A 27,224-nucleotide genomic window follows, 5' to 3' on the forward strand; every position below is an offset into this window, starting at 1 on the left:
GGAATCTATAACTAACTGTCTCTCAGATTTCCATCTCAACCTCAAAGAGCATATTAGAAGTCTTCCCTACTAAAACTCAATGGTTCGAGAAGTCATAAAGAGAAAAGGAATATGCACTTTCCCGCCACCCCACCCCAAAGAACAAATCTCTTTGGGAATTGTACAAACGTAATCTCAAGCATTTGAGTGTTACTGTAGTGTAGCATCAAAGATATGTGCTGTCCTAGAATTTCATTTTGCTCTATTCAAAATAATGAGAGAGAGAAATTAAGTGAAATGATTAAGCTGGCTCTTAAAGTGCCCTATATGCTGACTGGCAGGTTATGTTGGTAGCAAAGAACAACTACATATTTGTGATAAATTCCAGGAACAAATGCATCAAAGCAGTAGCTACTAAGAGATTTATAATCAAACTAGTGAGAATGCGATCAACAGATAGGATGACTAGATGTCAATACCCTTTAAAAAGGTAGACACTGCAGTGCAGTAGCACAATAGTTAAAATATTACAAATTATTATTTCTTGATATTCCAAAACACACAAGGTTTCAAGATTTAAATACTGGTGTCAATTGTAACCTATTTATCTCCCTCAACTGTATATGCTGGGCTCAGACCTCTGCTAAAAGTAAGAACTAACTTCTTCTTTGAAAGGTAAAGTACCTATAATTTACTTATGTGTTTAAGAGTGGCTTTCCTTGAAGCGTGGGTATATTGCAATAAAAAAACGAAAACAGTTGCCTTCTGAAAATCGGAGAATCCAGGGCTGATTAATGGAAGTGTTTTGGTATGTTTCAAAATGGAAATATCTTTTTATCCTTCTTTTTTAGGACTATTAACGGTAACACAGAAATGTGGCATGAATTGGGTCAGAGCAGAAGATCATGGTACACTTTCTTTTTCACTGATATGGTATTGAGAAAGCAGTGGCACTGGAGGAATAGAGAAGCGTGTGTAAACCCTAGTGAAAAAAGCAGATGTGAGTGAAATTTATGACAACTTGTTTAAGAATGATTGGTGAAATATCTTGGGGTCAGCATCACAGTATGCTGCACTAAGTAAAGGTCATGCCAAACAAATCAAAATATGATGGGGACGCTTAAATACCTCAAGGGTGTAAACACAGATTGGAAAAAGCAAGTTTATCTGAGAACTTGTGTAACTTTAAAAGAAGGATTTGAGACTTAGGACTTATAGACAGAATGGTTAGGAATGCCTTTTTCATAGAAAGGTTATGAAACTATTTCTAGTAGACGTGCAGGCCTTAAATAACAATTGTAGCATGCTTCATCAAGACACATGATGGACAGCATGAACTAATCGGGTACAATTAAAGAAAGAGATGGAGACAGTTTTCCTTGTTTAAGCAGACAGAAATGTAGGAGGTAACACAGAATACATTTTCTCATCTGCCATCAATATCTGTGTATTTAGACATACTTTAACTCGTTCCTCTTTCCTTAACTCTCAAACATCAAAAGCACCATAGAGTAAAGACTAACATTGGCAAAATTGTTGTTTGATCCTGGGAAGAGTTCCATTAACATAAGGATGTTGTGATGTGTTGCCAAAGGTTCTGAGATAGGCATGATAACTATAGAAATTGTGTCCCCCCCCCCCCCCCCCCCCCGTTTTTGTACATAGTACATGGATGTCATATTGTCCGTCTGGACTAAGACAACTTTGCCTATTAGGTGAGGTAGGAACGCTTTCAATGCTAGGTGAAGAGCTTGAAACTCAAGGTAGATGAAATGCTCTGACAGAATGTAATGATTTAAGGGCCTGGAATCTAAGATGGGCCGTAGTGAGCCCTCCTTTTTGGGGTTGAGAAAGTATAGGGAGTATACCCCCGATCATTGAGGCTGAAGAGGGACTGGCTCTATAGCTCGTTTAGGCAAAAGAGCTTGCATCTTGTTTGAGCAGGTTTTGATGTCCCACAGAGATGTTGTGAGTTGGAATGTTTGGAGGCGTGGTAATGAGCTCCAGACAATAACCATGTTGGATAATGTCCAACACCCACTGATCTGATGTTATGGATCGCCAGGAGGGGATAAATGTTTGTATTCTACCCCAGACAGGTGTTAAATGATTGGAGGGAAGGAGAAGGGAGTCACTGTTTAGTGGTGGGTGGGGCACAACATGCGCAAGCACCTTCACCACGACCTTTTGAGTGATTACCCCTGTATATGCCCTTGAAAAAGCTTTGTGATGGGGAATTGTGATTTTGTGGTCGATGCGAGAAAGAAGAGGCATTAGAAGAAGTTGCTTTTGAGTCTGCCCTAAATGTGGAGCAGCGAAAGGAGCCACGGGGAGTGAGATTCTGGATCGTATTCAGGGATTTGGCAACCTGTGTCCTCCATTTTTTCTAATGCTTGGTCACTTGTGGACCAAACCGGTGTTCCTTGTCAAGAGTGTTTGCTGAAATTCCGGCTTGAAGACAGATATGCGCAGCAAAGCATGTCTGAGTAACAACACACTGGTATTAATACTCCTGGCAGCTTAATCTGTGGAATCTAGGGCACACCTAATCAGATTATTAGAAATTAGTTTGTCCCCTTGTACTAGTTCCTGCCCTTTTTTTGATGTTCCTCTGGGAGGTACTGGAAGAGTTCCTTCATTATGTCCAGTGGGCGCGATCATACCTGGCTAATAGACCGTGTGTAGTTGCAATTCGCCAGTGATTAGCGGACTGTGCACTTTCTCCTTTCCCTGAAGGAATCAATCAGCTTAGACTCGATCAGAAGGTGGGGAGTAAACTGTAGTTTGGAATTATGCCTTTTTCGGGCTTTGGACACAAGAAATCATTCAGGGGGAAGTTGCCTTAGGATGTTAATAGGGTCTGAGGGTATGTCTATGTATTTTTTGTTGACCTTGGGAGTGATCATGCGTGCTCGTGCAGGGTCTTTAAAGAAGCCATCGGTGTGACGCATCATGCCTTTTAACCTAGGGAGATATTGGGTAGCCCTATGTGTAGTGGAGAGGGTTTTAAAGAGGAAATCCTTTTGGTACACTGCAGCCCTGCTGATGAGTTCCTGATGTGAGGTGGTGTCATCAGGAGGCAATGGTATAGTAAGGTAAAGGTCCAGATCCAGATCCAGATCGTTGTCACCTTGGGGTTCAACATCATAATCTGGCTAGGTATATATGGGCTGTGGAGGATCATAAGAATCATACAACTCCCTCCCCCCCACCCCCCCCCCCACACACTCCCAATATCCACCTGTGAAGGAATGTTGGGATCCTTGTGGATAAATATCTATGGGATCACCCTGAAAATGAGGTGGAGATGATCAAGGTGGTGGAGGTGATGGAATGAAGAGTGGAGGAGAATGTAGTTTGCAAAATAGGTGGAGTGAGAGTCTGTGAATTCAACCATTAGGCTACAAGTGGCTTCCTTGAGAAGTAGGTAGAGGAGGGTGCAAAGAACTAGCAGCCTTGCGGGTCTTCTTTCTAACCTGCACCGACAAGTCTATTGCTTCTCCAAAGGAAAGTTGGCGCTTTGATGGGAGGAGGCGCTGACTTCACAGTCTTGTCTAAGATACGCCAAGACTGAGGCTGTATGTGCAGCTGTTTTTGGCATGGATCAAGCTATTCCTGCATTGTCTGGAGGATTGGTTTACAGGAGTACTGGGAACGATTTCGATGAGTCTCAAAATTTTCGGTGCCCAGAGTGGTTTTGGTACCGAAGTGATCGGAGATAAAGGTGAAGATCTGCTCAGTGCAGAAGCCAATGGCTTCATCCGTGCTTTCGGTGTCGAGTTTGAGGGCAGGACACCATAGCAGCTCTTCGAAGCAGACGTTGGCCTGCTGGCAATGGTGGCCCAGGAGCAGTATGTTCGGTCGGAACTGACTGTTTTTTGAGGGGCAGGATGGGGATGTTAGTGCTCACGGTACGCTGACCCCTGTGGAAGGTCCTGTATCTGGAGGTTGATCTCCAGTCAGTGTTGGAGCCATCTACGGAAAAAGTCTCTTCTTCGGCCGCAGAGGCATCGTGCAGTTCCTCCTCCTTTGCCTCAACATCCTGTTGACTGACGATGTTGGGTGTCTCTTCGACTGCCCTACACTGCATACCCCTGCGACATACCCTTCGGTCAGTCAAGGTTTTCTGTGACTAAAACGATCGGCAGGCTTAACAGACTTCTTCTCTGATTGGAAGACAAACACAGGTTGCAAACCTGATGAATGTCGGTTCGTGGGTACTTGGCGTGGCACTCAGACAGACGGAATGGAGTCCATTCCATCAGAAGGGCCTTTTAAAACGAAGTTGACAAGATAAAAAGTTATGCCCGGAAGGGGAAGGCCCGGAGACCGCGGTTAGATAGCGCTAATCCGACAGACCATAGTTTTCCAGATTTTCGAAACGCAAAGATGGGAACACGTTTGATGATAATACTGACGACGGTTACGGTGGATTACCAACCGAAAGGAGTCCGAAATGGTCTCTAATTGGAGCACAGTAATGCACGTCCAAAGCAGACGACGGAAAGAAAGGAAAATGTTACTTACCAGTATGCATCTGTTCTTGGCATGTAGAGCTGCACAGTTACACACTATGCATAGATGGCCACCTAGTGTTGGGCCCGGATGTTTGCAGTTTGTTTTGTTGTAGAAAAGTCTTTGGAAGTCACGGTATAGGGGACTCCTCCTTTGGATGATACTGCACAGGGGCATCTGCTGCATCCCAAGATTGTTTTTCGCCATTAGGGAAGTGATGGAGCTGTACAAGAGGTAGTGATGTCCATGTGATTTGTATCTAAATAAGATAATACTGGAACAGATAAAGGTAGCCGGGGAGGCGGGTGGGCCTGTGTAACTCTGTAGCTCTACATGCCAAGAACAGATGCATGCTGGTAAGTAGCACTTTCAGTTTGAGGCATATGAGCAGCAGATTACTGTAGGAGAGTAGGGTCTGCAATCCTATGATCACCCAGATTTTTTGCTTTTGTTTCACTGGTTTACGACTTTCTCTGGCTGTGGGCCTGCTAATCAGACCCACAGCCTGGCTGTTCTCTTTCTAAATTACGATATGTACCCTAGGTGCATTTACGAATTGGTACTGGGCCACCTTATCAGACCCCGTAACGCAGGGCATAGGTGTACCCAGGGCCGCCAGGGGCTGAAGCATGTATTATGCCACCCCTGGCTGGCCTCCTAAATTTGACACAACTGGCTGCACGACAGCTGGGGCGAAGACGTGTAACCACCCTTCGCTTTAGGTATAGTAGCTCTATATCTAACCATACAATGGACACCCGAGTTCCTATCAGTCACTCCTATGGCAGGCCTTAACCATCCTGAAGGCAGAGTGCGTGGGCTCGTGTGAGCTAGGTTCAGGCCCGAGCCGAGCCCGGTTGCAGCTTGCGGAATCAAGGCCCAATAGCTGTTCCATGATAACGCGTACCATATCGGTAACTCCGGTGTCGCGTTATCAGGCATGTCGAGTAAGGTGTCATACGAATCGGGGTGCTGCCCTCTCACCAATTCTGGCGATGAGGTTAGCATTCCACCCTTCTAGAGGGACACGACATGTACGTAACTGTGAACCCCGGTTAAAGTTAACTGAAGCCTCAGCTCCACAAAATGGATGCTGCCACCACAGACACGAGTCTGACCTCCTGCTGCTGGGAGTCCTTCCAGCGAGGAGCACTTGGACAAAGGGTTTCCTGTCGAGGGCGGTGTTCGCACCGTCCCAGACAGGGTTTGTGTATTCTGGGTAGGTAGGGCTTTGGCGAGAAGGTGACTGCGGAGTGGCACCCCGGTGCTCACTACGCATCTGCCGGTTAGAACCAGTTCCAGGGGCGACAGCCCTGGCCTGGGGAAAGTCCGGCAGGGGAGAGGGGTGTAACTACCCCCCTTCCTGGTCCCACCCTTAGGGCAGGACCTAGTCATGTACCCACCCCTTTCTTTAGAATAAAGACCGGAGCGGGGACCCTTCCAAATTAGATCATCTTTGATTCAAGAACTACTTTCTACGAAAGGACATTCAAGACTCTTCTCAAGATTTCTCCCTTGTGACTAAGGAGTAGTCACCCTGCATCAGCGGGCACCAACTAAGAACTCTGCGGTTTGCTGTAAGTCCTTCCTCAAGGAATCCGACGGCCCAGCTCGACGAGAACCGGCTTCCCTGGCACCTCTGACCTCTACCCACGTCATCAGCTCAGCTGTGATCTGTGGGTGCGACGAGACCTCGAGGGACCGGCCATCATCAGAACCTGCACGCTCTTAAAACCAGCACGACCATCGAGGTAACTCTCTGGTGAGTGCTCTGGGGTCCGAGAAGCCCCGACCCTGAGCCGCTCCAGCACCGAAGCACAGTCTCCCAGTATCTCCACGATCTGCGTGGGGCCCTTCTGCTCGCTGCTCAGCACGTTGTCTGGTCACTAGCCGCTGGCTTGTGCCCTTCTGTGACGACATCCGAGAATCATCACTGCTGGTCTGGTTGCTCCAGACTGGCCCTTGCTTCCATCTTTGCGAGAAGCACCCCGGACCCTCCTGGTCCACTCAAGACGCCATCTTAGGCCCACCACGTGGCCCTGAGATCTGCCAAGGCTTGTTGCCCCTTCCTGGGCCCAGCGACGCCGACAGCATCATCCTTCGTGGGACAGCTCGCACCTCCACCGTGGTCGCCGACAACGCCTCCTGGTCCGTGAGACTGCAGAGCTTAGCGTCGCCCACTCACCTGGTCGAGGTGACGGCCAACCGGTGCCTTCCTGGTACCCTCTGACTACTGGCTAGTAGTACGAACTTGGTCCCCTCTGCTTTCAGGTTTCATCAATCTCCGATCCAGGCTTGGATCTCTACGAACTATTCAGCACTGGTCGCCGGCCAGCAACTCCTTTTCTTCCGGCTCCTGGCTCGTCAGCGAAGACCCCGACGCCTGTAAGACTTGTGCAGCCGCAGCCCTCGTGGCTAGGTAACTCGGCATTTCGGTGCCTGCATAGCCTCTTTACTCTAGGGTCCCGAGTCCCTCGCTTCCGACTTGCCTTATCGGGTCCGCCCGAGACCTTAATCTTTCCGTGTCCTCGGACACTTGTTTTAATTGTGCACTTGAAGTATTTGCTAAAGAGATTTGGTTTGTGCTTAGTACCCTGTCCTCATAAAGAGTACAGGGCTGTTGTGATTCTTAATAAATATACTGTTTATTTTCATAACACTTGTGTGGTGTCCTTTCACTGGGTGTTCAAGGGGTACATGTGTGGTAAACAGTTGGCTTAACGCGCCCTCTCGAGTCTTTAGCCTTAGACTGCTCGTATCCACGCTACTAGGATAGCTGGTCTATAGGTTGACTTACAACCAAACACCATAAGGGTCGTTGGAACGATACATAGCGGTCGCTAGAATAGCGAACGTTGCATATCGGGCCAACTTCTCACATTGGTGAGCAGCGGTTGGGATTTGAGCTTGCTGTTGTTTTACCACACGTATCCTAAGAATATCTTGTTGAAAGATCACACAAGTACTGTTAGTACATATAACTAAAGCTTAGAATACTCTGAGTTCTACTGAACCAGCTGTTGTAGCTCCGCAAGGCTTAGCACACCTTGGCTACAACTCTTAGCAAGGGAACAGTAGGTAAACACGTAGTGTAGGTAGGTGCATCACTTACACCACACTAGAAACAGTATGTCGGAGGAAACTCTGGGTCTCCCCTTGTGTCAGTTGACCCTCCACAGGTCATCCCTTCAGGATATACTGTGCTGAGCTTCAAGGAGTTAAGACGACTGTGTCACTCCAGGAAGATTCAGCAGGGGTCTAACCCCACAACGTCCTTTCTGATTGGTCTCTTGGAGACTTATGATGCCAGAAGAGCTGAGAAACTTCGTAGCTCTTCTAATCCAGAAGGAGACATGCCTCCCCTCGAGGGAACCCGAGACGATCCTGACCTCATCCACCTCGCAACTGAGAACGAAGATGTGGAGGAGGATGAGGATGAGGATCTCTCTGGGGATGAGGCAGATAAGGGACAGGTAGAAGTCGTCAGACTAAGCAGGTCCAACTTAAGCAAACATGATAGCGGTACTGGGGGACCCCTGGGGCCACTATCAGGTCAGCTTAACATTGGGAATGGACGAGCCCGATCTCTGTCAAGAGACTCTGGCAGATCCCTTCAAACCAATGGCTCTCACAACTCTTCCCAGAGAGGGATGACGTCCCCTCAGAGGAGAGTGTACGAAGCTAAGGAAAGGGCAGCCAATCTAAGGATTGAAAGGGAAGAACTTGCCCTGGCCAAAGAAAGGCTTGCCTTTGCTAGAGAGCAACAGTTAAGTGGGGCAGTCCCCACTGGTGGCAGCAATGTACCTAGTAATAGGGAAAAGAGTTTCGATACGAAACACCTTGGTAAGATAGTGCCCCCCTTTAAACAAGGGGACGACATCCACAAATGAATTACTGCTTTGGAGAGGGCCTGCACTGTGCAGGGTGTTCCCCAGAGTCAGTGGGCAGCTATCTTGTGGCTCTCCTTTGAAGGAAAAGGAAGAGACAAGCTCCTCACCACAAGGGTGGAGGATGCTAACAATTACCAAATCTTGAAAAATACACTCGTGGAAGGGTTCGGCCTAACCACTGAGCAGTACAGGGTGCTGTTCAGGGATACCCAGAAAACGCAGTCTCAAGATTGGTCTGATTTTGTCGATTGTGCCACTAAGGCTTTTGAGGGCTGGTTGCTGGGCAGTAAGGTTACTGATTATCAAGGATTGTATAATTTGATGATGAGAGAACAAATTTTAAACAATTGTCAGAACCAGTTGTTGCATCAGCATCTTGTCGACTCGGATCTGACCTCTCCCCAAGAATTGGGAAAGAAGGCAGACAGATGGGTTCGTACAAGAGTTAAACAGAACCAGGGCCAGAATCAAGGTGGTCAGAAGAAAGCAGACCAGAAGGGTAAAGATTCTAAAGGGGAACAAAATGACCAGAAGTCTTCGACAGGTCCCCAACAACCCAAAGAGGGTGGGGGTCAGGCTCCCCAAAAGAAGAAAGAAGGCCAATCCAAAAGATGGTGCCAGTACTGTAAAAGTAAATCTCACTGGTTTAGTGAGTGCACCAAGAAAGGAGGAGGGCAGACTCCTGACACTGCAGCCCCTAAGGCACCTGTGCCCCCTAGTACAGTCAGCAGTGGTAGTGCACCTCCCAAGGGTTTAGTAGGGTTAACCCTGGGTTCTGAGGGGCGTGACAACTTAGTTGGCACACTCACTCAGGCTGTCCTTGTCAGTACAGGGGACGCGGACGTATCCCCTGACGTAAGTCCCAATACCTTGGGCAAATACCGACAGACGCCTTTCATAAATGGAAAGATGGCTCAGGCCTATAGGGACACTTGTGCCAGCGTCACCATGGTGACGCCTAACTTTGTGGACCCTGGACAGATCATGCCAGGTACAGAATTCCTGGTGACCAATGCAAGCAATGTCACTACCAATCACGGTATGGCAATTGTAGCTTTCTCCTGGGGAGGGGTAACTGGCCAAAAGAAGGTTGTAGTTAGTCCAGACCTCCCAGTGGATTGTTTGTTGGGCAATGATTTGGAGTCATCACAATGGTCAGAAGTGGAGCACCGGACTCACATGGAAATGTTAGGTTTGCCAGCACATGTGTTCGCTGTGACTAGGTCACAGGTCAGAAAATGCCCCACTGAACAGGTGCTGGATCCTGGAACAACGGACCAGACACCTCCCAAGAAAAAGAGCAGTAGGGTTAAGGCTGCGCCTTCCCCCTTGCCCCAGGTCGAGGATCAAGTCTCAGAGGAGGCTGACCTACAGGAATTGAGGGAAACTGAGCCTAGGGAATTCGAACTTGATCAAGTTGAATTCTTGGGTTCAGGGGGACCCTCAAGGGAAGACCTGGGGAAGGACCAGTTAGACGGCCCTTCTCTTGAACCCCTCAGACAGCAGGCTGCTGCTGAGGCTGCTGGGAACGCCACAGGTACCCACAAGGTATACTGGGAAGATGGACTCCTGTACACTGAGTCAAGAGACCCCAAGCCTGGCATGACCAGGAGGCTGGTTGTACCCTTGTCTCAGCGTGGTTTCCTACTTACCTTGGCCCACGAGATTCCCTTAGCAGGTCACTTGGGCCAGACGAAAACGTGGGACAGGCTTGTCTCACACTTTCACTGGCCTCACATGAACGAAGATACCAAGGAGTTTTGCCGCTCCTGTGTCACTTGCCAAGCCAGTGGTAAGTCAGGTGGCACGACAAAGGCCCCCCTTATACCAATGCCTGTGGTGGGGGTGCCCTTTGAACGGGTGGGGATCGACATCGTCGGTCCCATGGAACCACCTACAGCATCAGGGCACAAGTTTATACTGGTGGTAGTGGATCATGCCACCAGGTATCCTGAAGCTATTCCCCTTAGGACCACTACAGCACCTGTGGTGGCAAGAGCCCTAATTGGAGTGTTCTCCAGAGTGGGCTTCCCTAAGGAGGTCGTCTCCGACAGGGGTACAAACTTTATGTCGAGCTACTTAACTGCTATGTGGAAGGAATGTGGTATTAACTACAAGTTCACTACACCCTATCATCCACAATGCAATGGGCTTGTTGAGAGATTCAACAGGACCCTAAAAGGGATGATTCATGGACTACCGGAAAAGCTTCGGCGTAGATGGGACGTCCTGATCCCCTGCCTCTTGTTCGCCTACAGAGAAGTCCCGCAGAAGGGGGTTGGCTACAGCCCTTTTGAACTTTTGTACGGGCATCCTGTAAGGGGACCCCTGTGTTTGGTGAAGGAAGGATGGGAGAGACCTCTCAAAAAGCCTGCAGCCAACATAGTGGACTATGTGCTTGGCCTCCGCTCGCGGATGGCTGAATACATGGAAAAGGCATCTGAAAACCTTAAGGCCAGCCAAGAACTCCAAAAAGCTTGGCATGACCAAAAGGCTGTCTTGACTGTTTACCAGCCCGGACAGAAGGTGTGGGTGTTGGAGCCAGTGGCCCCAGCAGCACTCAAGGACAGGTGGTCCGGGCCCTACACCATCCTGGAGAAAAAGGGAGAGGTCACCTACCTGGTCGACCTGGGAACTCCCCGGAGCCCCCACAGGGTGCTTCATGTCAACAGGCTAAAAGCATATGTCGACAGGAAGGACATGAGTTTGCTCATGGCCCTAGATGAGGGACAGGAAGAGGAGAGTGACCCTCTCCCCGACCTGCTCACTCAGAATCCTGACGATGGCTCGGTAGATGGTGTTGTCTTTTGTGGCAGCCTCTCCGAACATCAACAGAGCGACTGTAAACAGGTTCTTCAGTCGTTCAGACATATGTTTTCTCTGACACCCAGTCAGACCGATTGGTGCACCCATGAGGTTGACACTGGGGACAGCTTGCCCGTCAAGAGTAAAATCTACAGGCAGCCTGATCACGTTAGAGACTGCATCAAGAGTGAAGTGCAGAAAATGTTGGAGCTGGGAGTCATTGAACCCTCGGATAGCCCTTGGGCTAGTCCCGTAGTTCTAGTGCCGAAACCTCACACCCAGGGTGGTAAGAGAGAGATGAGGTTTTGCGTAGACTACAGGGGTCTCAATGCAGTCACTAAGACTGACGCCCACCCAATACCAAGGGCAGACGAGCTTATCGATAGATTGGCTTCGGCCAACTACTTAAGTACGTTTGACCTGACAGCTGGGTATTGGCAAATCAGGTTAGCTGAGGACGCCAAGCCTAAAACCGCATTTTCAACCCCTGGTGGGCATTATCAATTCGTGGTGATGCCCTTTGGTCTGAAAAATGCACCTGCCACCTTCCAACGGTTGGTGAATCAAGTCCTTACTGGGCTGGATGACTTCTGTGCGGCGTATCTTGACGATATCGCTGTCTTTAGCTCCACCTGGGAGGATCACCTGGTCCACCTGCGGAAGACGTTAGAGGCACTGCAAGCAGCAGGTCTCACTATCAAGGCCACCAAGTGCCAGATAGGGCAGACACAGGTTGTATACCTGGGCCACCTTGTAGGTGGAGGTCAGGTTCAGCCACTGGAGAGCAAGATACAGTCAATCAGGGACTGGGCTCCTCCAACCACCCAGACTCAGGTTCGAGCTTTCTTGGGCCTGACTGGTTACTATAGGAAGTTTGTCAGGAACTATGGTTCCATTGTGACACCATTAAACGAACTGACAAGTAAGAAAATGCCAAAAAAGGTTCAGTGGACAGCGAGCTGTCAAAAAGCATTCGATGACCTAAAGCAGGCCATGTGCACGGCGCCTATCCTTAAGAGTCCGGACTACTCCAAACCATTCATTGTCCAAACAGATGCTTCTGAGTTGGGTGTGGGAGCTGTTCTTTCTCAACTGAATTTTGATGGTCAAGACCAGCCTATTGCTTTTATAAGCAGAAGGCTGACCCCTAGAGAGAAGAATTGGTCAGCTATAGAGAGGGAGGCCTTTGCTGTGGTTTGGGCCCTGAAGAAGCTGAGGCCATACTTGTTTGGCACTCACTTCAAGATTCAGACCGACCATAAGCCCCTCTTGTGGCTAAATCAGATGAAGGGTGAAAACCCCAAACTGCTTAGGTGGTCCATTTCCCTACAGGGGATGGACTTTACAGTGGAACATAGGCCTGGTACTGATCATGGCAATGCCGATGGGCTCTCCAGATATTTCCACTTAGAACAAGAAGACTCACCTGGTCAAGGTTAGCTTATTGTTCCGACGTTTGGGGGGGGGTCATGTAGGAGAGTAGGGTCTGCAATCCTATGATCACCCAGATTTTTTGCTTTTGTTTCACTGGTTTACGACTTTCTCTGGCTGTGGGCCTGCTAATCAGACCCACAGCCTGGCTGTTCTCTTTCTAAATTACGATATGTACCCTAGGTGCATTTACCAATTGGTACTGGGCCACCTTATCAGACCCCGTAACGCAGGGCATAGGTGTACCCAGGGCCGCCAGGGGCTGAAGCATGTATTATGCCACCCCTGGCTGGCCTCCTAAATTTGACACAACTGGCTGCACGACAGCTGGGGCGAAGACGTGTAACCACCCTTCGCTTTAGGTATAGTAGCTCTATATCTAACCATACAATGGACACCCGAGTTCCTATCAGTCACTCCTATGGCAGGCCTTAACCATCCTGAAGGCAGAGTGCGTGGGCTCGTGTGAGCTAGGTTCAGGCCCGAGCCGAGCCCAGTTGCAGCTTGCGGAATCAAGGCCCAATAGCTGTTCCATGATAACGCGTACCATATCGGTAACTCCGGTGTCGCGTTATCAAGGCATGTCGAGTAAGGTGTCATACGAATCGGGGTGCTGCCCTCTCACCAATTCTGGCGATGAGGTTAGCATTCCACCCTTCTAGAGGGACACGACATGTACGTAACTGTGAACCCCGGTTAAAGTTAACTGAAGCCTCAGCTCCACAAAATGGATGCTGCCACCACAGACACTAGTCTGACCTCCTGCTGCTGGGAGTCCTTCCAGCGAGGAGCACTTGGACAAAGGGTTTCCTGTCGAGGGCGGTGTTCGCACCGTCCCAGACAGGGTTTGTGTATTCTGGGTAGGTAGGGCTTTGGCGAGAAGGTGACTGCGGAGTGGCACCCCGGTGCTCACTACGCATCTGCCGGTTAGAACCAGTTCCAGGGGCGACAGCCCTGGCCTGGGGAAAGTCCGGCAGGGGAGAGGGGTGTAACTACCCCCCTTCCTGGTCCCACCCTTAGGGCAGGACCTAGTCATGTACCCACCCCTTTCTTTAGAATAAAGACCGGAGCGGGGACCCTTCCAAATTAGATCATCTTTGATTCAAGAACTACTTTCTACGAAAGGACATTCAAGACTCTTCTCAAGATTTCTCCCTTGTGACTAAGGAGTAGTCACCCTGCATCAGCGGGCACCAACTAAGAACTCTGCGGTTTGCTGTAAGTCCTTCCTCAAGGAATCCGACGGCCCAGCTCGACGAGAACCGGCTTCCCTGGCACCTCTGACCTCTACCCACGTCATCAGCTCAGCTGTGATCTGTGGGTGCGACGAGACCTCGAGGGACCGGCCATCATCAGAACCTGCACGCTCTTAAAACCAGCACGACCATCGAGGTAACTCTCTGGTGAGTGCTCTGGGGTCCGAGAAGCCCCGACCCTGAGCCGCTCCAGCACCGAAGCACAGTCTCCCAGTATCTCCACGATCTGCGTGGGGCCCTTCTGCTCGCTGCTCAGCACGTTGTCTGGTCACTAGCCGCTGGCTTGTGCCCTTCTGTGACGACATCCGAGAATCATCACTGCTGGTCTGGTTGCTCCAGACTGGCCCTTGCTTCCATCTTTGCGAGAAGCACCCCGGACCCTCCTGGTCCACTCAAGACGCCATCTTAGGCCCACCACGTGGCCCTGAGATCTGCCAAGGCTTGTTGCCCCTTCCTGGGCCCAGCGACGCCGACAGCATCATCCTTCGTGGGACAGCTCGCACCTCCACCGTGGTCGCCGACAACGCCTCCTGGTCCGTGAGACTGCAGAGCCTAGCGTCGCCCACTCACCTGGTCGAGGTGACGGCCAACCGGTGCCTTCCTGGTACCCTCTGACTACTGGCTAGTAGTACGAACTTGGTCCCCTCTGCTTTCAGGTTTCATCAATCTCCGATCCAGGCTTGGATCTCTACGAACTATTCAGCACTGGTCGCCGGCCAGCAACTCCTTTTCTTCCGGCTCCTGGCTCGTCAGCGAAGACCCCGACGCCTGTAAGACTTGTGCAGCCGCAGCCCTCGTGGCTAGGTAACTCGGCATTTCGGTGCCTGCATAGCCTCTTTACTCTAGGGTCCCGAGTCCCTCGCTTCCGACTTGCCTTATCGGGTCCGCCCGAGACCTTAATCTTTCCGTGTCCTCGGACACTTGTTTTAATTGTGCACTTGAAGTATTTGCTAAAGAGATTTGGTTTGTGCTTAGTACCCTGTCCTCATAAAGAGTACAGGGCTGTTGTGATTCTTAATAAATATACTGTTTATTTTCATAACACTTGTGTGGTGTCCTTTCACTGGGTGTTCAAGGGGTACATGTGTGGTAAACAGCTGGCTTAACGCGCCCTCTCGAGTCTTTAGCCTTAGACTGCTCGTATCCACGCTACTAGGATAGCTGGTCTATAGGTTGACTTACAACCAAACACCATAAGGGTCGTTGGAACGATACATAGCGGTCGCTAGAATAGCGAACGTTGCATATCGGGCCAACTTCTCACAATTACACACTACGCATAGATTGTATAGCAGTTTCCACACCTAGAGGCAACCACCAGTATCTTTTGCAGTTGTTTGAAACAATGTTTTTAGTACAGCCTGGCCCACAGTGGCTTGTTGTTTAGTTTGCACATCTACACAGTAATGCTTTGTGAATGTGTGCGGTGTAAGCAATGTAGCTGCTTTGCATATATCATCTAGGGGAATGTTCCCTAAGAATTCCATTGAAGCCCCTATTTTCCTTGTAAAATGGGCTTTTGGAGGAATTGTTAATGTACGTTTGGCTTTGTGGTAACATATTTGTATGCATTTAACAATCCACCTAGCGATACACGATTGATATAAGGTTGCCTTTATGTGGAGGTGAAAAAGACACAAAAAGTTGTTTTGTTTTACGAAAAGTTTGTGTTCTTTCGATATAGTACAGTAATGCTCTTTTGACATCTAAGGTGTGTAGAGCCCTTTCTGCGACTGTTTGAGGCTGCGAGAAAAATACGGGCAGCTCAACTGATTGATTTAGATGGACTGGTGAAATGACTTTAGGAAGGAATTTAGGATTAGTACGAAGAACCACTTTGTTATGATGCATTTGGAGAAAGGGTTCTTGAATGGTAAATGCTTGTAGTTCACTAACCCTTCTGAGAGAAGTAATTGCTACTAGGAAAGCTACTTTCCGGTTAGGAATTGCAATTCACATTTATGTAATGGTTCAAAGGGAGGTCCCGTTAATCTTGAGAACAATGTTTAAATTCCACACTGGTGCAGGTGGCGTTCTGGGAGGAATTATTCTTTTGAGTCCTTCCATGAAAGCTTTTATAGCTGGTACTCTAAAAAGAGATAGATGTTGTCTATTTTGTAAGTATGCTGCAATGGCAGTGATGTGTAGTCTGAAAGATGTATAGAATAGGCTCTCAATCAGTGTTTCAGTTTTCACTGAAAGAGATGCGCGCGCCTCGGCACGCTACAAAACGTGAATGGGACGCCATGGAATTAGTTATGTCGTTTTAAAAGAAGTTGGCATTTTGCAAGTTTGTTTTTTCAAACAAAGGATGTTATTAATCGTATGTCATGGTAAGAGCACTGACTACTAAAGCTGCTAAAGAGATAATGCAAATGTGACATGATGTAATATGGGTGTTGTTGGGGAAACTCAGGAAGGTTCACCAGTCACATGCAGCAGTTTACAACATTATGGGTGCTGTTGAAAAGGGAACAAGGCCATAATTAATGATTGTTTGATGCAATTTTCATAGAGATGGTTGTATATACATGTAGTGCCATATGGATTGTTGATCGAGAAAATATTTTTGAAGTAGAATTGATGCAATTTGTCAGTCAATTGTATTTGGAGTGCATTTTTAATGCCAAGAGTGAAGAGCAAAATAGATTTTTTGTATTGCAGATGCCCCTGATGAAGGGATTTTACCCGAAATGCATTGGGCTTATTTCTAATAAAATCGTGACATGTGGAACCCAACATGCTCCTGTGCGTGTGTGAATATTTTTGTAAAAGAAATGAGTAAAACAAATTGAAGGAATAATTAACACAGAAGAGGCAAAAGTAACGGAGTAAAAATGGATAAATAGAAGATTAAACTATATGAATTTAATTAATTTGATTCATTCAGTCATTTGGCTATGCAGCTTGAATATGAACCAAATGAGGTTCCTTCGTGTTTGGCTCCACTAGGCAGCGCAGCCATCACAGGGATGGCGGCCTGCTGGTGTCGGCAGACCACCATGTTTGATTTGCTTTTTAATAAAGCAGACTTTAAAATTTTAAAAAGTATGCATTACGTTTTCCTTAAAGGAAAAGAAAATGAATTTGAAATGAGAAAATTAAACTTTGAAGTTTTATTTTTTTTAAATAGTCCGGCTCTTAAAAAATGTTTGTTTCAACGTTCACAAAGGGGAAGCGGTCCATTAGGTACCCCTTCAATTTGCGAATGGTTACCACAGCCCTGGAGGTGCTGGTAAAACATGAATATTTTGTGGCCGTAGTTCACTTACAAAGCATTCATAAATACCACCACAGTTTTTCGGTATTAGGAAGGGAAGTCCTAAACACGCTCTTTCCAAATACCGAATCGCAAATTCAAATTTCAAAATCTGGTACCGAATGGCAATTTGGATTTGGTACATTTAAAAATCCTTTTTTTACAGTCGCAAACCGCCCAATTCGCCTCAAAATAGGTTTATTAAATAAGGCCCCTTGAGCCATGTTTTCAGATTAACCAGAAGCAAAGGCATAAACTATAAGAAACCAGAATGTTTGGTTCCGAGACAGAAAACAATTGGCTTTCTTGTATATAAAAGTGTAACACTTACCACATAATCTCTTCCCCTGCACAGTACTTCTGCAGCAACTCCACTGTGAGGACTGGTTGAGTCTTTTGGATAAATGATATCACTAAGACAACAAAAAGAAAAGTATTACCAGTTTTAGATGATGCATATGAGTTGTTTGTTGTTCTTCAAACAGTCTCAGCCTTTTTGCCTGAAGGCTAACGGATGTCTCAAATTTCACCCAAGATTTCTTACTCTGATACAACCAGTGAAGTGACAACAATTGAGAACATTTCCACCAACTTGTTTCTCTCCACGCTGCCCTCCTTTCAGCCAACAGAGCTAGAAAGGTGCACTTCCTCAATGGGAGGGAAATGTGCTTTTATAGTGATACTTCAAGAATCTTTCTGGCGCCAAGCCTGACATTTGAGTATAGAACTAATATAAATGCCAAAAGGCGCTGGCACAAACTAGCTCTAGGAAAACAATTCTTGCAATAAATATTGCCACTGTGAGTAATCTCTCTTCACAACTGAGAAAAGGTTAGCTTGTATAGCTATTTAAAATGTATTCCTCTGACCTATAGCTGGATTAGGTCACTTTACACACCCAAATGCATGGCTACGCGAAGTTCCAAGTTCCATGAGCTAGCAAATTGTTCTACTGTACCCATAACAGGCTGGCCTTTTCACCTTACATGAGAGATACTACAGGTGAGAAGATATTTAAATGCTCCCCAAGTAAACTTTCTGGAGAACAGACATATTCCTACAGCGAAATGAAGCATTTCCTACTTTAGGTCTGTACAATCTTTCAAAGAGCCGAGTGCTTTGGAAAGAACCGGTAATGTTTTATCACCTCAGTAGCAACAATCCTATATCCCCATCTAGTCACAATTTGTGACAACATTGCTACCTAGCTGAATTTTACATGGGGCCATGACAAAGACATGCAACAGTGGGTTATTGGGAAGGATGCGAGTAAAAGTGCAGATGTAGCTTATTTTTATTCAGGTGACCTTCGCTTCTCAGTTCTAAAATCACAGGAAGATAAATAAAAACCCAAGAACATGGCTGCAGAAATGGCATGGCAAACAAAAACACTGTTTAAGATGGTCTGGGCAGTAGTTAGTTCTTGGAGAAAACACGAAAAGCGACAAGGTGGTTGCAAACAGAAAACAGTCATGAGCACTTGCGTCAAAGTAACTATTCAGGCGGGTCCACAATGGGAATGTATGCCTTCTGAAAAGGAAAGTTACCATTGTGTTTTGAAGGAATCCACAAACCAGGAAATGAACTCTTTAGGGGACTGCCTGCCCGAGGTATTCACTCAACAAGCATTGTGTTTAACTGCTAACAAAGCCGAAAGCTCCCCCGCTGCTCTGCCTCTAAACACCATTTATGTTTCATTTGGAGGAGGATAATATTACCACATTCACTAAAGTAGCCAAACAAGGGCACATATAAATCTTCGAAAGGTACTCCCAAGTATGTTTTTCCTCTCAAGCACTGTCTCTTCCTCAATTCACCAGCTTTGAAAACAGTACAATCTGCGAGACTAGCATTAAGAAATGTGTCCAGTGGAAATTTAAGAAGAATTATTGCACTCTAGTATCAACTGGAGAGTTTCTATGAATCACAAAAGCAAATTAACATGGTTCTGCAATTATTTTAGTCGAATGTTGCCATTCTAACAAAAATGACTCTTGTACTAAATCATTAGATCTAGCTATGAAATCCAAGGAGTTGGCAGACAAGTTAGTAATCATTAGCTCTGCACAGGGTTGTATCTGCTAGAAACAGGAATCCGGCACACAAGGTGCTTTTGTATTTTTAAAACTGTCTTTGCCGATATGTAGGTTTAAGTAACCCAGATGTTGCAGTCCCCCATAAACTCAGGCCACAAAGACGTCCAAGCAACATTGCGGGGCCTTTGTAGCACTGAGGTATGGCGGAAATGTTCAGCCAATGTTGGGGTATCTGGAAATTATCAAATGGGTGGATTAACAAAGATTATTTTTGAAAGAGTGGAAATACATGAACACTAAAAGAACAAGTTACTTACCTTCGGTAACGATATATCTGTAAGAAACATTAGTTAGTGTTAGATTCCTTACCTTAGAATATCCCCAGGCGTCAGTCTGGATCCGGAAACTTTTGCGTAGCAGTACCCCTGCGCGTCGGTAGGCGTCGTCTGCAGGCGTCCCCTGCGGCTCCGCGTCCGTCGTTGGCGTCGTGCGCCGTGATGACGTCGCTGGAGTATATAGACGCCGCCTCCGCGCGCTGACGTCAGTTCTTTGCACACAGCTTTTCCGCGCCAGGAGACGCAGAGCCATGAGAGAACCAACACTGGTGCCATGTAAAACTAGGGCCCTGAAAGGGATGTCCTTAACCCTAGGTATCAGTTCGCAGAACGGGGAGGATGGGTGGGTTCGGTAAGGAATCTAACACTAACTAATGTTTCTTACAGATATATCGTTACCGAAGGTAAGTAACTTGTTCATCTGAAAGAAACACGTTCGTGTTAGATTCCTTACCTTAGAATACATACCCCAGCAATACCAACCCCGGTGGTGGGTCTGCGAACCAATACATTTCTACACCAGAAAGGCCTGGAGGACAGACCGGCCAAAGAAGCCATCCCTCCGGACTTGACTGTCCAGGCAGTAGTGCCTCGCAAAGGTGTGCAGCGAGGCCCACGTAGCCGCTTGGCAAATGTCCTGCAAGGGGACTCCCCGACCCAGGGCAGTGGTAGCCGCCGTGGCCCGAGTGGAATGGGCCCTCAGCCCAACAGGAGGCTCCTTCCGAGCCAAAGAGTAGCACGCTTTGATGCAGAGGACGACCCATCGAGAGATGGTTCGTTTACAGACGGCCCGTCCCTTCTTCGCACCCACGTAGCCAACAAACAGTTGGTCATCCACCCGGAACTGGCGTGTGCGATCCATGTAAAATGAAAGCGCACGTTTTGGGTCCAGACGGTGGAGCCGCTCTTCATCCTTTGAAGGATGCGGAGGCGGGAAGAAGGAAGGGAGGGTGATGGACTGCCCGATGTGAAAGGCCGAAACAACCTTGGGCAGGAAAGAAGGTCTAGTCCTCAGAACCACCTTATCAGGATGAATGGACAGGAAAGGAGGTTGGACAGAAAGAGCCTGGAGCTCACTCACTCTCCTGGCAGAGGTGATGGCAACCAGGAAAGCCGTCTTTAAAGGCAGGAGACGGAGAGGACAAGAATGAAGGGGCTCAAAGGGAGCACACATCAGAAAGGTCAGAACCAGGTTCAAATCCCACTGAGGCATCACAAACGGAACAGGTGGAAACATGTGAGTAATGCCTTTTAAGAACCGAGTTACAATCGGGGATTTGAAGAAAGAAGGCTGATCAGGAAGCCTCAAAAAGGCTGAAAGGGCAGAAAGGTAGCCCTTGATAGTGCCCAGAGCAGAGCCCTGCTGGGCAAGAGAAAGAAGAAACAGAAGAACCTCCGAAAGAGGGGCAGAGAGAGGATCCACAGCCTTTGCTGTGCACCATGCCACAAATCTGTTCCACCGACAGGCGTATACCGACTTAGTGGAGGGACGCCTGGCTGCCAGAATAACATCACAGACTTCAGGAGGCAAGTCAAATGGCCTCAACTGCCGCCGCTCAATCTCCAAGCATGGAGGTGGAGACTGGACAGGTTCGGGTGGAGGACCGTCCCCTGCTGCTGCGACAGAAGGTCCTCCTGAAGGGGCAGGCGGATCGGGGGACCGACTGACATGCTGAGTAGCTCGGGATACCAGTATCTTCGAGCCCAGTCCGGAGCCACAAGGATAACTTGGGCCCGGTTGCGCCTGATCTTCTTCAGCACTCTGGGCAGAAGTGGTATAGGCGGTAAGGCGTATAACAGACCGCAACTCCACTCGCGCCGAAAGGCGTCGCCGTGCGAGTGCCGTCTTGGAAACTCCAACGCGCAGAACTGATGACATTGCGCGTTCTCTTCTGTGGCGAATAGATCTAACCAAGGCTCTCCCCATTGCAGAAAGATGCCTTGCGCCACGTCCGAGTTCAGACGCCATTCGTGATCCATCGAGCACCGACGGCTGAGTTCGTCCGCCCTGGCGTTCAGAGAACCTGCCAGGTGTTGAACCGTCAGAGTCACTCCCTGACGTTCCAGCCATTGCCAGAGGCGCAGAGCCTCCTGGCAAAGGGTCCACGACCCCACTCCGCCCTGTTTGTTGCAGTACCACATGGCGGTGGTGTTGTCGGTGAACACCTGCACTACACTCCCGTTGACAAAGGGGAGGAATGCCTTCAGTGCCAGACGAATCGCCCGCAGCTCCAACAGGTTGATATGGAGCCGGGACTCCGCCGGAGACCAGATGCCTCTGATCTCTGCCTCTCCCAAGTGGCCACCCCAGCCCTGGAGGGACGCGTCCGTCACGACAACGTGCTCCGGTTGGGGAAGGGAGAGGGACTTGCCCCTGACCCAATCGCGGTCCGTAAGCCACCACTGCAGTTGTCTCGCAGTGCCCTCCGAGATCAAGACGTGGTCGGACAAGTTGCCCTGATGCTGGGCCCACTGAAACTTCAGGTCCCACTGCAGAGCCCGCATCCGCCACCGGGCGTGATGCACCAGAAGGATGCAGGAAGCCATCAGTCCCAGCAGCCGCAGCGTCAACCTGACCGAAACCCGGGATAACGGCTGAAAGATGGGAATCAAAGCCTGAATATCCCGAACCCGCCGTTCCGGAGGATAAACCCGAAACTGCGCCGAGTCCAGAACCGCTCCGATGAAAAGGAGCTTTTGAGAGGGACACAGGTGTGATTTCGGCACATTGATGGAGAACCCCAGGTCGTGCAAGAGGTCTGCCGTCATCTGAAGGTGGTGGACGACTGTCTGGGGCGAGCCCGCCTTCAACAACCAGTCGTCTAGGTAGGGGAAGACTGAAACCCCTAACCTGCGCAGATGGGCTGCGACCACCGCCATCACCTTTGTGAACACCCGTGGGGCGCTGGTAAGGCCGAAGGGAAGCACGATAAACTGAAAGTGCTCCAGGCCTACCGTGAACCGCAGGTAACGCCGGTGGGCCGGCAGGACGGGGATGTGAAAATAGGCGCCCTGCAAGTCCAACGCTACCATCCAGTCTTGTGGGTCTAGAGCAGCCAAGACCTGAGCTAACGTCAACATCTTGAACTTCTCCTTCCGGAGGAAGCCGTTGACGTTCCTTAGATCCAAGATAGGACGTAGGCCCCCCTTGTCCTTCTTGGGCACCAGAAAGTAGTGGGAATAACAACCACGCCCTACTTCTGGCCCAGGAACGCGCTCGATGGCCCCCTTGGCCAAGAGGGCCGTAACTTCCTCCTGCAGAAGTGTCAAGTGGTCCCCCGACACACGGTGGTTCTGCGGTGGCATGGCTGGAGGAGAGGTCTCGAAGGGGAGGGAGTAGCCCCTTCGGACAATTTGCAGCACCCACCTGTCCGAAGTGATCGTGCGCCAGTGAGAGTGGTGATGACGAACCCTGCCACCCACTGGCGTCACATGGGGCCGAAAGCACGGACTAGGAGGATTTTGAGGCAGATGCTGCGGGGGGAGGTGTGGTCTGACCCCGCCGTTGTCCCCGACCGCCGCCACGGCGGTTTCCACGGCCGCCACCGCGTTGAAAGGATTGTTGCGGCGCGTGGCTGGCAGCACGTGTGGGGGCGCCCCTTCCTTGGCCACGAAAGGGACGAAACGAACCCGTTTGCTGACGCTGGGTCGAGAGACCCAAGGACTTGGCCGTGACCCTGGAGTCCTTGAAGCGTTCCAGCGCGTGGTCCGCCTTGTCACCGAACAGGTGACAGCCATCAAACGGCATGTCCATCAGTGTATTCTGGACATCAGCCGAAAAGTTGGCGGATCTCAGCCAGGCGTGGCGACGAATCGCCACTGTCGTTGACATAGCCCTGCCCAGCGAGTCGGTCGTATCAAGACCACACCGTATCGAATATTTCGCTGCATCTCGGTCCTCAGCCACAGCCTGACCGAGTTTAGCCCGCACCTCCATGGGGCATTCTGGCAGCAGTTCCGCGACCGTATCCCACACAGAGTGGGTGTAGCGGCCCAAGAGGCAAGCGGTGTTGCAAGACCGCAGGCCCAAACTAATGGACGAGAAGACCTTCTTGCCAAACTGGTCATACCTCTTGGATTCCCGGTCGGGCGGGGCCGACGGGAATGCGGACTGGGAGGTCGAGGCCTGGATCACCAGACTCTCAGGAGTGAGGTGGGTAGACAGGAACTTGGGGTCGTCCGGACAAGGACGGTGGCGCCTGGCCACGTTCCGATCAACAGGCGCACCTGAAGCGGGCCTGGACCACGTGCCCAACAGAACGTCTGATAAGGCTTTATTAAACGGCAGCAGTGGCTCCTGTGGGCATGACTGCGGTTTGAAGACCTCAGTGAGGATGTTAGGCCTCACGGCCGCGACGGGGAGCTCAAGGTGTAAGGCCTTGGCAGCCCTCATCAGCACCACTGAATATGCAGCTCCCTCCACCGATGCCACGGTTGGAGGAGAGATCAAACCAGGGTTAGGAGAGTCATCCAAACCACTGGCATCCCCCAAGTCACCTGTCCAGTCCGGGTCATACTGGCACTCGCGTGACAGAGGGTCCTCGGACCCCTCCCAACCTTCACCGAACTCTTCATCTTCTCCGTATTCGGAGTCAACGATGTAGACCGGCTCCTCGGGGTTCATGGGCCCCATCGGCGCCGGGACCGGCGTCGAGCGACGCCCGTCCGGCCCCGCGTCCGGCGTCGGTGAAGGTAAGGGGACGGCGCCGCCCGGAGCCGGCGCCGGAGCCCCAGTGCCGCCCGAAGCCGGCACCGAGGAACCGGCGTCGCGCGGAGGCGGCGCCGGGGGCAACCCCGATGGAATCGGCGCCGGGTTGGATGGACGTCCATCCGGCGTCGACCCCGAAGGCCCTAGCGGCGCCGGGATCGGCGCCGCCGGCGGCGCCGGAGTCGGAGCATCCGACGGCGTCGAGGTAGGGTCAGCTGAACCGCTAGGGCCCCCGGACGGGTTCACTGGGCCCGCAGGCGCCGTGGAACCCGCCGGAGGAAATAGGGCCCTCATGGCCATGAGGAACGCCTCTATCTCCTCAGGCGTCGCACCGTGCCCAGGGACCCGAGGGTATGGGGCAGGCCGCGCCGGCGACTCTCGCGGAGCCGCGGGGTTGGGGTCACCCGAACCCCCGGCCGCATCGCTCGAGCGTCGGGGGGAGTCGGGGGTACGATGACGACGCCCCGACTTCTTGTGCTTCTTACCTGACTGACGAGGATGACGAGTGGTGTCGACTTCCGGAATGCTCGGCGCGGCTCCTCGACCGCTCCCTCGAACGCTCTCTCGACCTCCGGCCGGACCGGGGCCGCTCCCGGTCCCGACGTGGGGCCGACACCCGGAGCTCCAGTAGCTTGCGGGACCGCTCCCGTCTAGCCTTGTTGGTAAGGGCCCGGCAGTCGACGCAGGAGTCCACGTCGTGGTCGGGGCCCAGACACCGGAGACAGAGGCGGTGATGGTCTGTGACCGACATCGTGCGCTCACAGTCATCACAGTGCTTGAACCCAGGCATCCTAACAGGCACAAAGTGATAACAATTCGAAAAAACTTGGTCAAAGACCGGAGTACTGCTCTTCAGATCTGCGTCCACTGGCGCGGAAAAAAGAAGAACTGACGTCAGCGCGCGGAGGCGGCGTCTATATACTCCAGCGACGTCATCACGGCGCACGACGCCAACGACGGACGCGGAGCCGCAGGGGACGCCTGCAGACGACGCCAACCGACGCGCAGGGGTACTGCTACGCAAAAGTTTCCGGATCCAGACTGACGCCTGGGGATATTCTAAGGTAAGGAATCTAACACTAACGTGTTTCTTTCAGATATGTAAATGTCTGACATTCTCACTTACAGCTGGGACTTATTGAGAGGTTACGACTCTGGAGCGGATCCCTTCTTTGTTAGAAGTATGTTTGATCACTATTAGGAACTGTAAGAAACCGAGGGGACTATAGTGTAGAAAAGCACGCTCAGTCGCATGGTAGAAGAAGGGTATGGCCTTCTGGCAGATAATGAGGAAGTCATAGTTCAAAGCCAGAGTGCTGCAGTAAACAAGCAGAAATCAGTCAAACATAAGAGGGTGGCAAGCAACACTACATTTTTTATATCAGAATATAACAGGCAGGCCCAAAAGACCAGTTCCATATCTGCCCATCTCTCATCGCTGAAGGATTTAGTTGACATTTCATGGTTACAATGATTGTTTTGGAACAGACATCCCAAAAATATACATAATAAAGTTACATCTAATGACGCATTAAAATTCAAAATTGCTTTCAAAAAAGTTCAGTACAATAATAACTTGTTTTCAGGTAGAAAAAGAAGTGCAAACGTTTGAAAAGTTGATTTGAATGGTCTATGTAATGCATCCATTAACCATGATAAAAACCATTTGCAGAGATATTAAGACCTAGAACAAACACAATCCTGTTCACTTTTTTTGCCTCAACCTTACTCTTTTTGCCTGGCTTGCTACATATTGGATTGCCTTTATCAAACTATGACGCATTACTATGTATGTTCTTTAATGGGGTGGATCCCTTCATTTTGGAAAATGGGTACCAATAACTGGTGCTCAATATTTGAATAAAGGGCAAAAATAGCAAATGACGTGTAAAATCTCATGACACTTGAACAACACTGAACACACACATGACTTCCTGGTGTGGGCTTTGTAGCCAATGTCCCCAATCTAAACATGAAAAAGTAGCCTCCTTAATCCCAGTCTGCAGAATGTATAAAAACTGCTCCATATAACTTCACCAAGTAAAAAAACACTAATTCTGTGGAACTGCGGAGAACAACTGCGTACCATCTATGGCAGCGGAAAGAGGGCACTTCAAACTTTCATGATCCTATAGATACATTGTCTATTGAGTGACCCGGAAGTACTTCACAATTCTGTCGGTGTACGCAAACCTTGGAATCGCTTGGGCATGAGGGAAAACCATATCCCCAGAAGGCTCTTGAGAACTTCTGAGTTGTATGTACGAATCAAAAAGAGAAGCAGTTTCAAGGCCATAATCTACTCCAATGGTTTGATATCCAGCTCCCTACGCAGGACGATGATGAGTCGCGAATCCAAATGTAGAAGTGATAGCAGGAAACTGTCATGGTGACTTTGCTTCCCTGAAGCACACGTAGACTCACAACCCTATCCAATTTGTGGCAGTCAAGAAGACTTTTATGCTACAGACCTGAACCGATATGGAAACAAATAGGTTTCAAACCTCTAACAAATTCTCCTAAGTGATTCCATAAATAAACTGTTGCTCTTGGCTGTCTCTGAGGGACCTACACACCCTTGACACTTATTTTAATCTGAGACCACTACAATCAAAGCTTCACATGTTTCAATGAGAGGCTCATCCATGGGAAATCTTAAGCCTGCAGCTAAGGATTCTCTTGGTCCTTGACGCATTTATGGTCAGCTTATTCAGGTGGCAATAATCAAAGAATGCTCCAACAAACAATGACAGACATTCTTGAGTGTGGAAGCGAGACTGAATCATCAGCAAAAGGAAGACGTGTGATTGGCCGATGATTTACCAGCAAACCATCTGTCCCAATATCAACGAGTGCAGCAGGCAGGTAATTTAAAACCAAGTTATGGGTTGGGGCTAGAACACGACCCTTCTGCTCCTCAATATTTACATGGAACACATCCATGAGTTCCCAAGCTTGGTTACATAGTAAGAACCCTAACGTATGGGCATACAAATCCTTTTTTCCTTCC

General features: G+C 49.5%; 1 protein-coding gene across 1 annotated transcript in view; it reads right to left on the minus strand.

Annotated features, from left to right (window-relative positions):
• POLR3E (RNA polymerase III subunit E) overlaps positions 1 to 27,224 on the minus strand; it is a 300,274-nt gene that overhangs the window by 115,833 nt on the left and 157,217 nt on the right. Inside the window, exon 14 of the mRNA XM_086940764.1 lies at positions 17,467 to 17,548. Coding sequence (XP_086796890.1) covers positions 17,467 to 17,548 — 82 coding nt within the window. The remainder of the gene's footprint in view (positions 1 to 17,466; positions 17,549 to 27,224) is intronic.

The sequence above is a fragment of the Lissotriton vulgaris genome, chromosome 10 (assembly GCF_964263255.1).
Source record: "Lissotriton vulgaris chromosome 10, aLisVul1.2, whole genome shotgun sequence".
Classification (NCBI taxonomy): Eukaryota; Metazoa; Chordata; class Amphibia; order Caudata; family Salamandridae; genus Lissotriton; species Lissotriton vulgaris.